General features: G+C 32.4%; 1 protein-coding gene across 9 annotated transcripts in view; it reads right to left on the bottom strand.

Moving 5' to 3' along the window:
- LOC148615287 (acetyl-CoA carboxylase-like) overlaps window positions 1-13243 on the bottom strand; it is a 49877-nt gene that overhangs the window by 16898 nt on the left and 19736 nt on the right. For 5 of the 9 annotated variants that reach the window (XM_088590087.1, XM_088590092.1, XM_088590091.1 and 2 more), the window contains 18 exons: window positions 12466-12627; window positions 11832-11995; window positions 11116-11370; window positions 10607-10688; window positions 10065-10135; window positions 9655-9795; window positions 8992-9120; window positions 8329-8635; window positions 7930-8049; window positions 6624-6724; window positions 6318-6406; window positions 5755-5879; window positions 5373-5486; window positions 4944-5057; window positions 4530-4565; window positions 3565-3654; window positions 2269-2387; window positions 1292-1342 (listed from right to left, as the gene is read on the bottom strand). In XM_088590087.1, coding sequence (XP_088446213.1) covers window positions 1292-1342; window positions 2269-2387; window positions 3565-3654; window positions 4530-4565; window positions 4944-5057; window positions 5373-5486; window positions 5755-5879; window positions 6318-6406; window positions 6624-6724; window positions 7930-8049; window positions 8329-8635; window positions 8992-9120; window positions 9655-9795; window positions 10065-10135; window positions 10607-10688; window positions 11116-11370; window positions 11832-11995; window positions 12466-12627 — 2270 coding nt within the window. The remainder of the gene's footprint in view (window positions 1-1291; window positions 1343-2268; window positions 2388-3564; window positions 3655-4529; window positions 4566-4943; window positions 5058-5372; window positions 5487-5754; window positions 5880-6317; window positions 6407-6623; window positions 6725-7929; window positions 8050-8328; window positions 8636-8991; window positions 9121-9654; window positions 9796-10064; window positions 10136-10606; window positions 10689-11115; window positions 11371-11831; window positions 11996-12465; window positions 12628-13243) is intronic. The other 4 variants (XM_088590089.1, XM_088590096.1, XM_088590090.1 and 1 more) reach the window with 3 other exon arrangements.

Below are 13243 nucleotides of genomic sequence, written 5' to 3'. Positions count from 1 at the left end.
CCTGGGATCCCATCATCAATGATCAACGGAATGTATAACAAACAATTCTAGCAGGGTTGGGAAAATAATATTAGTAACTGTCCTTGCATTTAAATAGAACTACCATAAGTTTATGGTCAAACCAATACAGAATAGAGAAGGAATATTTATACATGACAAAGTTTTATTGCATGCACAATATGAGACTAAAAAGAATAGAATGTAATGCTCCATCTACATTTAGAGATTTCAGATCTTATAATATATAAAAGTGTTAATACATAATTACTAGAACAATATCAATGAAAAGGAAGCTATCATCTAGTTAAAGTTTCTTTACAGCTGTATACAACACTGTTAGTATAATTTTACATACTACATGCAAACATTCTATAAATAGGCACTGTCATGCTAACATACAAACATGCAACAGGCTACAGTACCAAAAAACAGTAGAGGTATGGTCCTCAATGAGAACAAAATATTTTCCTCTCAGCAAGAACTTTACTTAGAAGTTAGGTGAAATATAAAGTTACTATTGTATTGTAAACTTTAATTTAAATGTTGAATTTAGTTAAAAGAGAGATCATTAGTTTTAAACAAAATAGCTCCATTATTCATTTTTACAAACAAGCAATATTATACATTCAACTGCAAACTATTTTTTCAAACAAGGGGTACAATTCTTGCAAGACAATTTTCCAGAAAAGATGTCAATATGCATGCTAGGATATCTTTATTCTTTAAAGAGTACAGAATAAAAAGATTTTATTTCCAACAATCTGATCAATCAGTACTTTATATGAATCTTTAGCAAAGACAGGACAGAAACATTTGACTAGATAAACAATTCACACCCTAAGGTAATACACAAAGTAGAAAAAAAAGAATAGACACAAACATGACAGACATGGAATCTGACATACAGTTACAAAGAATGGACTAAAACTGTAACTACACAACTACAACAATGAAAACAAACAACGGAATGTGTCAAGTTACAGTCTATGGACACCTTCTATTAGAAATATATAAGAAACCTTAGGAACCACCCATACTGGGTATGGTCAAGAGTAATAGAACTGAAATTAATCACCATTAGTCATGTTAATAAAGGTATTCAGGTCAACAAGATGTCTTTATCTCTATAAAATGTATAGCTACAACAATTTCTTCAAAAATCATATATTAGGCCTATGATTATTTAGAGAACCCAGAGAAGTACAATATCTCGACAGTAAATACACTGAAAGCAGTCATGCATGTTGACCAAAGGAAATTTGTTTTGCCTGTTTAAACCCTGTGTACAAACCTATTGCCAGAGAAATAGGAAGCCATCGGCTCCAATGAAATACTGTCATGTCTGCAAAAAGTTTAGTAAGTCTAGTTAGTCTGCTTGCAAGAAAAGATTCTTAAAAAGTCAAGAACAAGTTGTGTATGACTCAATATCATGCCTTTCAATATATAGCTTCATTGTGCGATCAATGTCACATTCCAGCACAAATTTCTTCATGGCAAAATTAAATTAATGTACTCCATATCATTAAAAATAATCTTTTTATCAAAAACATTATTTTAGAGGTGTAAACCTAAATTATGTGGGGACATCACACCGACTAAAGCTAAATAGTTCTCAACTTAACTTGGCAATTAGAAAACATAAGTACATTGACATACTAGATATGATAAAAATATAAATACTTGCACATATATGCAGTAAGAAGGAAAATGTACGAGATTTGTATTAGTCAGCCAATATAACAGTTGGATTGTCAATAAATTAAGACACTGAATACCACTGCAAGCATAACAAAAGAAAATCTCTGGCTTTTGTTGGTGATGAATAAAAATTAAAAACATAAAAATAATGATTGATTCATGATTTTTTTTTTTTTTGCACAACATTAATATACTACAGCAAGCTCATTATCAAGAATACCCACTGCTTCATATGGACTTGAATGTTAAACGCTCAAGCTGCATTACCTCCCTTTGGATGAATAGGACATTAATTATATTCTTTAAATCTACAAATAATGCCCACCCTCAAACTTGTATGCAAGGAGGTATTAAAATTTAAACTTTGATGCTTGCAAGCGGGAAAAAGTTGTAGGAGTCAAGGCTACAGCCACAATACATATTAGCAAGAATTTGACGATAAATTTGGAAAACTGTACAATACACTGAACTTTTAACAAGTAATTTAAATTGAGAATCCAACTGCTTATACTAATGGCTTATTAAGGGAAAGGGTGCAAAGTGCAAGTTTTTTTCAATCTCATATCTCACCTGTTTGGATGTGACCTAGGAAGTAAAAACTTGAACTCTACAATACACAGGTCTTCATCTATTTCACAGTGTTGTACGCAGTTCACATCATAGGCAATGTAGGCTCTCCTTATATACACCTAAAACATATACATTTCTGATATACACCTGGCAGTGTACAAATGTCTGATAAACACCTGACAATGTACATACATCTGATATACACCTGAAAATATACACATATCGGATATAGTCACTTAAAAATGTATACATATTTAATATACACCTGACAATATCCACAGTTCTAAAAAACACATATCTGATAAGCATCAGACAATGTACATATGTCTGATGTACATATTTCTATGTTGCATTTCCTAACAATATATCAGCTTGTTATCATAACTATGACAATAAACCTGACATTATAGATCATTTTTCAAAGAGTCAGGGGACCATATTCACCATGTTTTTATTTTTGTTACTTTTCTGGCTTATAATACTATTTTGTTTTCTTCCAAAATAAGGGCTGATTTATACAACAGTATTTATCAATGTAATTTTGCATTGAAATTTCTGAATTTGAAACAATTTTACCCTGACTAAATGATAGAATCAGATATCTATATTTTCAAAATAGATACCGTAGAGTAATAATTTAGTAATCTTAAGATCAGTTTATACCCTCAAATTATTCTTTTTTTTTCGTCTAATTTTGAAGATGTATAAAGGAATTGGTTTTGTAAGATTCATTTGACAAGTATTTTTCATTGATTTACCGTCAAAATGGAGCATTTTGTTTATAATTAAAAAGTTGTGAAAATGGGTTCCCCTAGCGAAGTTAAAACCCTAATATGCTTTTGTCTTGGCCCATGTGTATTCCTAAATAACTATCTAAATACCTATCATCTCTAAAAAAAGCCAACTATTGAGTGATGTTAATTATTTCCTTAACTGCATTTAACCAGCAGTAAGTATAATTGCCCATAAAGGCATATTCAATCAATGTTCAAAAATACTGTTTTAAGTGACAAAAATGATCTCCTGACTTACATTATGAGCAACCTGCACTCTCCATGCCTAACAAAGGATTATTTAACCATTTCCTGAATTGTAACATGAGATTAAATGAAATAAAAAGTTTATAGAACACCCTACTACATTTTACAGACATGCAACAAATTACAGGAATAATAAGAAGAAACAGGAAAAAAAACTTTTTATAAGACAACTAATGTGTAATCCTAGCTTTATAAGGTTTATATCTGGTTAGTAAACTAGAGTATTATAACCTGGAGTTCTAGTGATTGCATTTACCTCAAGAGCAGCCATCCGAAGTAGTGGGTTTGAATGCCAGAAGAAATCTTGTAACACATCATATATGGCTGTTTCTGCATTTATCAATTTCTGAAATATATACATTACACATAAAATAGACATTACATTGTCACTGTTAAAATTATTTCAATTTTATAATTACCATCATTTCTAATTTTTTTTTTATGTTCAAACACAAATGGTTTATTCAACTCTGTGGATATTAATAACTATCAAACAGTTTTATATCATCAATCTTTGTCAAAACTCCTATTTCTAACACAATTTAGCAGTAAGACACTATTCCAAGAGCAAACTTCTAATTAACTCAGAACAATAATTAAAAGTTAACATTAAACAAATATTGAATGAAAAGTTCAAGTACGTAATTGTCAGTCTATTCAACTTCAGAATATAAATATCCAGAAATATCCAGAAATTTGCAATCCCTTTATCAAATAACACATTGAAAAAATAAAACTAGAAAGGCTAAGAGCAAGATTGTATTCAAGATATAAATTTTTAACTTGCACTTGAAACATGAAACATGCATGAAAAGACTTAATCCTTGCAGTTATCTCAATATAATTACAAAATCTATTGTCATCAAAATTATAAGTTCAGGAGGAATGCTTCTTACAAGATACCACACATTTAACATTATCTCCCAGGAAACCAAAAATAAATATCCTCCTCTACACATATCAACATATTTGCTTTTTATGTTCATTGACTTTCCCCAATCAGTTTAGGGGGGAATCCTAAGAAAACTGCCTTTATCTATAAGTAGATTTCTCAAAATCTATCAGCACTTTCAAAATGTTTGGACAGACTGACAGACCAAATGATTTCTTTATATCCTCAAACTCTGTTTACAAAAGGGTATGAAAATCGTAATACATGACTTTTACTTTTCAGTATCTATAAAATGTAGCCTCAACTAGCAAACAAACAAAACACATTACATCATATATCTCTTGATGTTTCTGTAAGTCAATCAGCTGTAAAATGTATCAACATTAACAAACATTTATTTGTAAATATCTTTTCTTTGTTGGTACAGTGTATTAATTTTAATAATTTGGCAAAATCTCATTGGAGTTATCATTAGAATGAATGCAGGATAAAATATTTAATTTCCATCTGTCCAAACATGCAAAAATAGTATTCTTACTAACAATCTATTTATACAAAAAGAAGATTAAGATAGAAATAATGGCTTTACAATAATTTTCAAAATGAAAATCAGTGAATTCTTATTTGTACCACCAATAATAAAGGTATTGTAACATTGTGACCCTTTTCACCCTGTGTTGGTCCAATGTTTATGGCATGAAATGAGACTACCAGCAATATATGTTCACCATCCACAAGTTTACCTGTAGATTATCTGGACAATACTCTGGTCCATACATATCTATAGCTGACAAGAAAATGGACTCCATTTGGTTGTGTCTCAGCTCGTAAGGTGGTAAATGGGCCGCTATTAATACCTAAAGTAAAACATACAATCACTGACAAAGTCCATGTTAGGGATAAAGTATTAGTGAAAGACATAAAAATACACAACATTCAGTCATTTAAAATCAACATCAAAGAAAAGTGTATTATAATTATACAGATTTGTTTATACATGTGTAAACCTCTCCCTATTATATGATTGAAATACATCTTACATCAACTGTTGTAACATTATCAGAAGTAGTAATTATATAACAGATGAACAAAGGGGAAGTTAACATGGTATTAATACATTAACAAACTGTTTCAACAAAACAGAATACGATATATATCTGTTTAGAACAGACCTGTCTAGCTCTGAGAGCTACACTGCTATTATCTTGTCTATTAAGTGTCGTAAGTTCTGTAAGTATAGAAGCTAGGTCATCTGTCAATCCTGGTTCCTTACCACATAAATGTTCCTTAAAATATACAGAAAAATAATCTACATGTAGTAACTCATGACGCCATCTACATGTAGTAACTCATGACACCATCTACATTTAATAGCATTAGGAGATAGAAAAAATTTGTAACAAAATTTTGTTTTTATTTATTTTAAAGTTTTCCAAATTTAAAAAAATAGTGGTAAAAACTACCAAAAACTTATGATAGCTTCCATGATATTGGATAGGTACCTTTCATATTTAGATACAATAAATCAGATAGCAACATTATAATTTAACTTACAATCAACATGATGACCAGTTTGTTTTTCTGTTTGACAGCCAGATGAGATATAATACTGGAAGCTACAGATGACATATCATCATTCTTCTTTTCCATTAACTTGGTGATACATTTATCATAGTGACCTAAAATACAATATACAATCATAAAAACAAAATAATAGGGAAGAATGAATAACCATTATGTAATCATAAAAATGCCAAGATTTACCAAGTGTGTAGAACTTGTTATGGCCTGATATTAAACCTCCAAGCACGGGTTGGCTCAAGTGATTATATGTTCATCATCAACAATTGTTCAGTGGGTTGTTCTGCACTTTGTATCATCATTAAAATTATTTAAATAGAATGCAAAAGCATCCAAGTACAAAGTGAATATGCAAATTTACATGTACTATTTTTTGTAACCTGACAAATGAATAGAATTCGGCTATCCGAAGTGTTGAATTCACTATAAAAAAAGAGTCATTAGTATAAAATCCTGAATGACAAAAGGCAGAATTCAATCTGATAACAAAAAAGAATCATGTTAGCATGTTTGAAGAAAAAAACAATAGCACTGACCTTGTTGAAACTGCTGTTCTACCCTGACATACTGTCTCAGTAAATCTTGTACAACAGCCTTCATGTGACCTCGGATACCATTCCTGTACCTATAACATCAAAGAAACCAAGTTCTGAATCAGAGAGTAATGTCAATTTTTAAGAAAACTTCCTCTAAAGATACTCTGAAGCATAGCCATATTATGGGGAAAAATTTTGGTTGATTATATAGAAAATCAATGTATAACACTGAAGCAGGACTCAAGTCAGAAAATGACCTAATCAAGTCAAGGTATAAAACATATATACTTTCACATGTAAACATACCTCTGAACCAGTTGTACAATGCCCTGAGTAGTCATAAAGAAACTTTCTCTCTCTGTTTTCCTCGTTAATGTTGCAGCATGCCCATCTATAACATTGGCAATCTGTAAAGATATCATAATTATATCAATCTAACATTTTAAATACTAATATTTCTTTTTAATTTCGACAAAAATATGCTTAACAACACGATAGTATATTTCTTATGTTTCATTAACACCAAGTCATGTGAATCAAGTTTCATTTAGATGTGATCTTTCATTGACATTACAAACCTAAGGCGTAAGAGATTGAGAAGTGCTTAATCTAAAAACAAAATGGCCAATATCGGCTTAACTATCTGATTGATATGAACCTCATCTGGTGCCACATTTTCAAGTTTCAGTTTTATAAAAGTTGACAAGAAAAATTAACACTGTCAACTGAAGTATCAAGTAAAATAGGAGTTAATCCACAGTATGTAATCTTCATGCTTTCACCTGTTGGCTTAGGAACTGGTTCAGAGCTGAGGTTATATCCTTACCTGTTGGTTGGGAACTGGTTCAGAACTAAGGTTATATCCTTACCTGTTGGCTTGGGAACTGGTTTAGAACTGAGGATGCATTCTTACCTGTTGGCTTGGGAACTGGTTTAGAACTGAGGATGCATTCTTACCTGTTGGCTTGGGAACTGGTTCAGAACTGAAGCTATATCCTTACCTGTTGGCTTGGGAACTGATTCAGAACTAGGTTAAACCCTTATCTGCTGGCTTGGGAACTGGTTCAGAACTGAAGCTATATCCTTACCTGTTGGCTTGGGAACTGGTTCAGAGCTAGGTTAAACCCTTACCTGCTGGCTTGGGAACTGGTTCAGAACTGAGGTTATATCCTTACCTGCTGGCTGGGGAACTGGTTCAGAACTGAGCATACATTCTTACTTGTTGGGGTGGGAACTGGTTTAGAACTGAGGATATATCCTTACCTGTTGGCTTGGGAACTGATCAGAACTAGGTCATACCCTTACCTGCTGGTTTGGGAACTGGTTCAGAACTGAAGCTATATCCCTACCTGTTGGCTTGGGAACTGTTTCAGAACTGAGGTTATATCCTTACCTGCTGGCTTGGGAATTGGTTCAGAACTGAGCATACATTCTTACCTGTTGGCATGGGAACTGGTTTAGAACTGAGGATATATCCTCACTGTTGGCTTGGGAACTGATTCAAAACTGAGGATACATTCTTACCTGTTGGCTTGGGAACTGGTTTAGAACTGAGGATATATCCTTACCTGTTGGCTTGGGAATTGGTTCAGAACTGAGATTATATCCTTACCTGTTGGCTTGGGAACTGATTCAGAACTGAGGTTATATTACTGGCATATGTCTGTAACAACCTTTTGATGGACTTCTCTACTTGAGGAGGAATTCTGCCAGATATCATTGAAATCAACTCCTTAAAATAGAAATGTGAATTTATCTTACATGAACTGTTCTTGTAAAGCAAGGACATTTATATATAATTAATGAGAAATTGAAATGAAAAGAGGAATCAGTTCTCCTGTTAAGTTTTTTCTCCATTATAAAACTAATATTCTTAAAGATTACATAAATTTGAAAATTTAAAATTTATGTAAAGGTTAGATTTACCAAAATTTCATGTTATATGTGCACAAAATATTCAAATACTCAACAAAGCAAAATAATTAAAAGATAGTTCTTAATACAACAGTACCTGCATTTCCAACATAGGCAGAGTTGAGTCTCTCAAACATTTCATCAATGTTTCTACAGATTTTTTCACCCTTGCACTAAAGAAAGGTTCAGGCAGTACATATCCAGCCAACAGATTTTCCAGATCTGTCCGTGTCCTCTGATATACCTGGTGTAACCTTTCACCGTGTGTAAGTGGGTTCTGAGGCGTTGGTAACTTTCCTGTGAACAGCTCAGCTTGCTGAACACGACTGGGGTCATCAAGGTCAAGCCTAGCTACTACACTACCAGCATCCAATACTGCACCTGGTCTTTTGACAAAGTGGACACTGCAAAAAGACATTTTGTTATATGAATGTGTTTACCCTAAAAAATATGAATAATGAAATACATTATAAGCAGATGGAGATATCAACAAGAGGATCTTACAATTTGTACAAAAAAATTTGTGTGATTTAACAAAAAATCTTCAAAGTAAAATTGATTGTAAGTTCAGACAGGACAATGAGAAGAAATATTGTAATGTCAAACTAGGATGAATTTTACAAATCTTTAAAAACTGAGTTTGTTTTCCAATATTTTTTTTCTAAACACCTGTTCTGGCAGATTTTTCAGGATATATATACAGCTAATATAAAATGCACCTATTTCCTCAAACTACATTGAATCCCCAAGTATTACTTACCATCCATTTTCTGTTACCCTGAGTTCCATGACCATCTTCATCACTTCCATCTCAGCATAAACATCTCCAGCAAACACATGGCCTCCATCATCTACTGTGTAGTTTAGGAGCTTCCCTGCTGATGGGGACCTATAAAGTCAAACAGAAATACGAAAATACAATTTAGTACAAACTGACAGAAAATATGTACATTTGTACTAAGTGATTTTCAACTTTCTGAAGATGGATATTGTATGTTCTCCACTAATACTGACAATTTATTCATAGGGTATCTTGCACAAACTGATCGTTTAAAATATTCAATCTGTCGAAAATCACTTAACTTTTCTCACCATATTTCTGTTTATCAGTGAATAAGAAGCAGTATTTCTGTTTACAGCAAACTACACATTGTAAGAAAACAACCATACATACAACAAGAATTCCCAACTTTTTTTTTTAAATATTTCATTGTTGCCTTGTGTAATTAAGCATGAAGCTAAAATAGATCAGCTTAGAGTAGCTTTTCTAACATTTGTTTATGGTAAATTAAATTACACATTTTTCAGATGACTCGTTTGTTTTATAAAGATTCTACATTTACCTGAGAACAGTAGGATCATTTTCCTTGTGTAGAACACATGTTCTGTTGCCTATTGTAATTCTATAGCTATCTACACTCACCTAAGAACAGTAGGATCATTTTCCTTGTGTAGTACACATGTTCTGTTGCCTATTGTAATTCTATAGCTATCTACTTCCTCTTTCATGTATGTAGTGTGACTAGAACCATCCAATGAGATCAGTAAACCACCATCGCTTAACCTGGAACCAATTTAACAAATTAAGTAAAAAACTTAAGAATTAGATTGAGATGACCCATTATGTTTAAATCAAGTTTGTGTCAAGTTGAACATCTTGTACATCAAAGAATTTCTCATACACATGCATTTTTACATATTTCATGAAAGAGCCTAAAATGATGTTTTAATTATTTAACATAATCTTTGTCCCTTTCTTTTCAATAAAAACAAACACAAAATGAGCAACTTCCACAGAACAACATGAACATTGCAGATTTAACTAATACCAACCTATGAGCTTCTATATCAATGAATGATGTGTTCATGTTTATGAAGTAAGTACTAACTCCTGTTTTCACAACCTGAAAGTAGATTAAAAGTGGGTTACATATGTAGCCATACAGATTTTTCATGGCAAAACATTTTCGCCATCATTCCATATGGTGAAAAAAACTAAGTCCTTTAAAACTAGAGGTTGAAATAGGACAGAAACCAAAATTGGAAGTCAAGATAACTGCGACAAAATATGGATGATCTGACAAAATGATGTCAAATACAACCCACTCATTGTGTAGTGATATAATATGATAAAATATTGTAAAAGGTGAGTGTTTTTCATTAGCAAATTTTTTGGGTGGTAGAAATTTCCATGCGCCAAGTATGAACCATTATGGAAGGTTCTTAGAAATAAAGTATAGTTGAATCTCCTAAATAAAGATGAAGAGGTTTGACATGACACAGACTTCCTTCACAAAGTGATGTAAAATATAGTATAAGGTGGTAAGATGATACTAGGATAGTACATTTTTTGTAAATATAACTTATTTAAATACCTGTAAATTATATTTTGTTCCCTCATAAATAAATTCCACATTGACTTTGTTGTTGAGAGAGTGAGTTGGTAGAATCTGACCTCTGGAAACAGAAACATACAATCACTGAAAAGTCCAAAACTTATTTTCATGAATGACAAATACATGTATATTAAGTGAGTTTCCAGCTAGTTTTTAATTATTTTCAATACATAAAACATCATAAGTTATAAAATTCGTAACATATTGGCTTGTGCAATTTTGCATTTTTCATGTTATTCTGTTTTTCATTTTCATTTAGTACAACTTCCTAGAAAAATTCACCAAAATCTGTCGAAACTCTTAAATCTCATAATAAAATCTAACTATATATCCATCAAAAGACTAGAATGTATCGGTTCATTAATTCACAAACATATACATATTTGAAAATAAACCTAAAGTTCTTACAATCCAACAAAATGGCCTTTACTACATTTGAGTTATCTCTTATTGATGATGTATAAATCAAGATCATCTCACTAACTTACTTTTCTAATGAAGTCTGGAAATTCTGAAAACTACTAGTGATAGTTTGGTCCCCTATATGTAGAGCTCCACATATAACACCTAACATTATTGGAGGTTTTTCAGCCTGAACTTTTTCTGAGATGAGTTTATCTAACCATGCTGTAGATATTTTATTACTCTGGTATTCCTCCGTCTCTAACAGTTTGATAAGATATTCTACTGTTGTCCTGAAGTCTCCTCGGATTGACAACTCCTTCAATGCTACTACTAAGTTCCTAAAAACAATATTGATGTTAAACCTTGTCAAGACCTTAATAAGCTGTAACAATTTTTATCCCTCTAATAACATACCAAATATGAAACAAAATGAAATATTCCTGACAATTGATAACAAATGAATCATTAAACATCATTACAGTATTTCTTCATATCATTCCTACATCTTGTAATTGGGACAAATTATTTTAGCTATTCTTCAATAATCTGCTGCAGTCATCTCCACTGAGATAGGAAACCAATGAAGACTAGGCTCAATTCAATATGTGTACTTAATCATTTACCTGTTATTATCAAATAGAAGCAATGTCTGAACTTGGAACCCACACACTCATTTAGAACCTCTTAATATACCTGCTCCCTAGCTTTTCTCTATCTTCTCCCAAGGAGAAGTAATGCCCAAACGGGGAGTCAGCAACTTATTTAAAATCATGGTCATTTCTCCCCTTAACATACTTACTCCCTAGCATCTTCTCTATCTTCTCCCCAGGAGAAACAATGTCCAAACTGGGAGTCAGCAAATTCATGAAGACCACCAGAAGCTACCACACTGAAGTATCCCCATACATTTTTACTGCTACGGAAATTCAACTCCTGGACAGTTCCCGAACTTGGCTTAAAACCCTAATTTAATGAAAATGAGCTGTTAAGTCTATAGAGTTATAAACATATCATAAATTAACATTGTAAACAAAATCTAAATGAGCATTATACGTTATGTCTATGGAAAAATTAGTAAGATATAATGAATGCTTGTAACAGCAGTACAATGGTTAGTCATAAAATTAGCACTTTAGAGAAACAAAAGGTTAAAATAAGGGGGTCCGCCAGGAGGTTTTCACGGGAAACTAATGAATGCTAATGGAGACATTTGGGAAAGCAGGCTCTTCTTTAACTGTTATCATAACCATAAAAGTTTTCAACACATTTTTGTTCTTCAGATGAGTGGTACATTGCACTAGGAAATATCAATTTATATAGCTGGAAAATCTGTAAAATCAACATGATCACATGATTTTTTCAGTAAAAAAAATCAATTAAAATGCCAATACTTTTTAATGTGAAGCAACATTGATAAATATGACAAAACTTACCTCATCAGGGTTTTCACTTGTGATTCTGGCAGCTATGACATGTCCTCTAGGGCTAGGTTTAAAAGATGGGTTATCAAAGTCTATGACAGAAGCTCCCCAAGGATCCAGCCCATAAAGGTTTCTGATGTCTTTCAGTCTGTACAGGGGTAAACCCATGGCAATCTACAATACACAGATTTACAGAGGAAAATCTAAGGCAATCTACAATACACAGATATACAGAGGTTAACCCATGGCAATCTACAATACACAGATATACAGAAGTCAACCCATGGCAATCTACAATACACAGATATACAGAAGTCAACCAATGGTAATCTACAATACACAGATATACAGAAGTCAACCCATAGCAATCTAAATACACAGATAAACAGAAGAAAACCCATGGCAATCTAAATACACAGATATACAGAAGAAAATTCAAGGCAATCTAAATACACAAATATACAGAAGTCAACCCATGGCAATCTAAATACACAGATATACAGAGGAAAACCCAAGGCAATCTAAATACACAGATATACAGAGGAAAATCCAAGGCAATCTACAATACACAGATATACAGAAGTCAACCCATGGCAATCTAAATACACAGATAAACAGAAGAAAACCCTTGACAATCTACAATACACAGATATACAGAAGAAAACCCATGGCTATCTAGATACACAGATCTACAGAGGTTAACCCATTGCAATCTAAATACACAGATACACAGTGGTAAACCAAAGGCAATCTACAATACACAGAGATACAGAGGTAAACCCAAAGCAAT

The sequence above is a fragment of the Perna viridis genome, chromosome 6 (assembly GCF_037379345.1).
Source record: "Perna viridis isolate PV_CMFRI_1.1 ecotype Kerala chromosome 6, ASM3737934v1, whole genome shotgun sequence".
Classification (NCBI taxonomy): Eukaryota; Metazoa; Mollusca; class Bivalvia; order Mytilida; family Mytilidae; genus Perna; species Perna viridis.
Note: the sequence above shows the minus strand (reverse complement) of the source record. Positions and strands in the feature narration are given on the sequence as shown.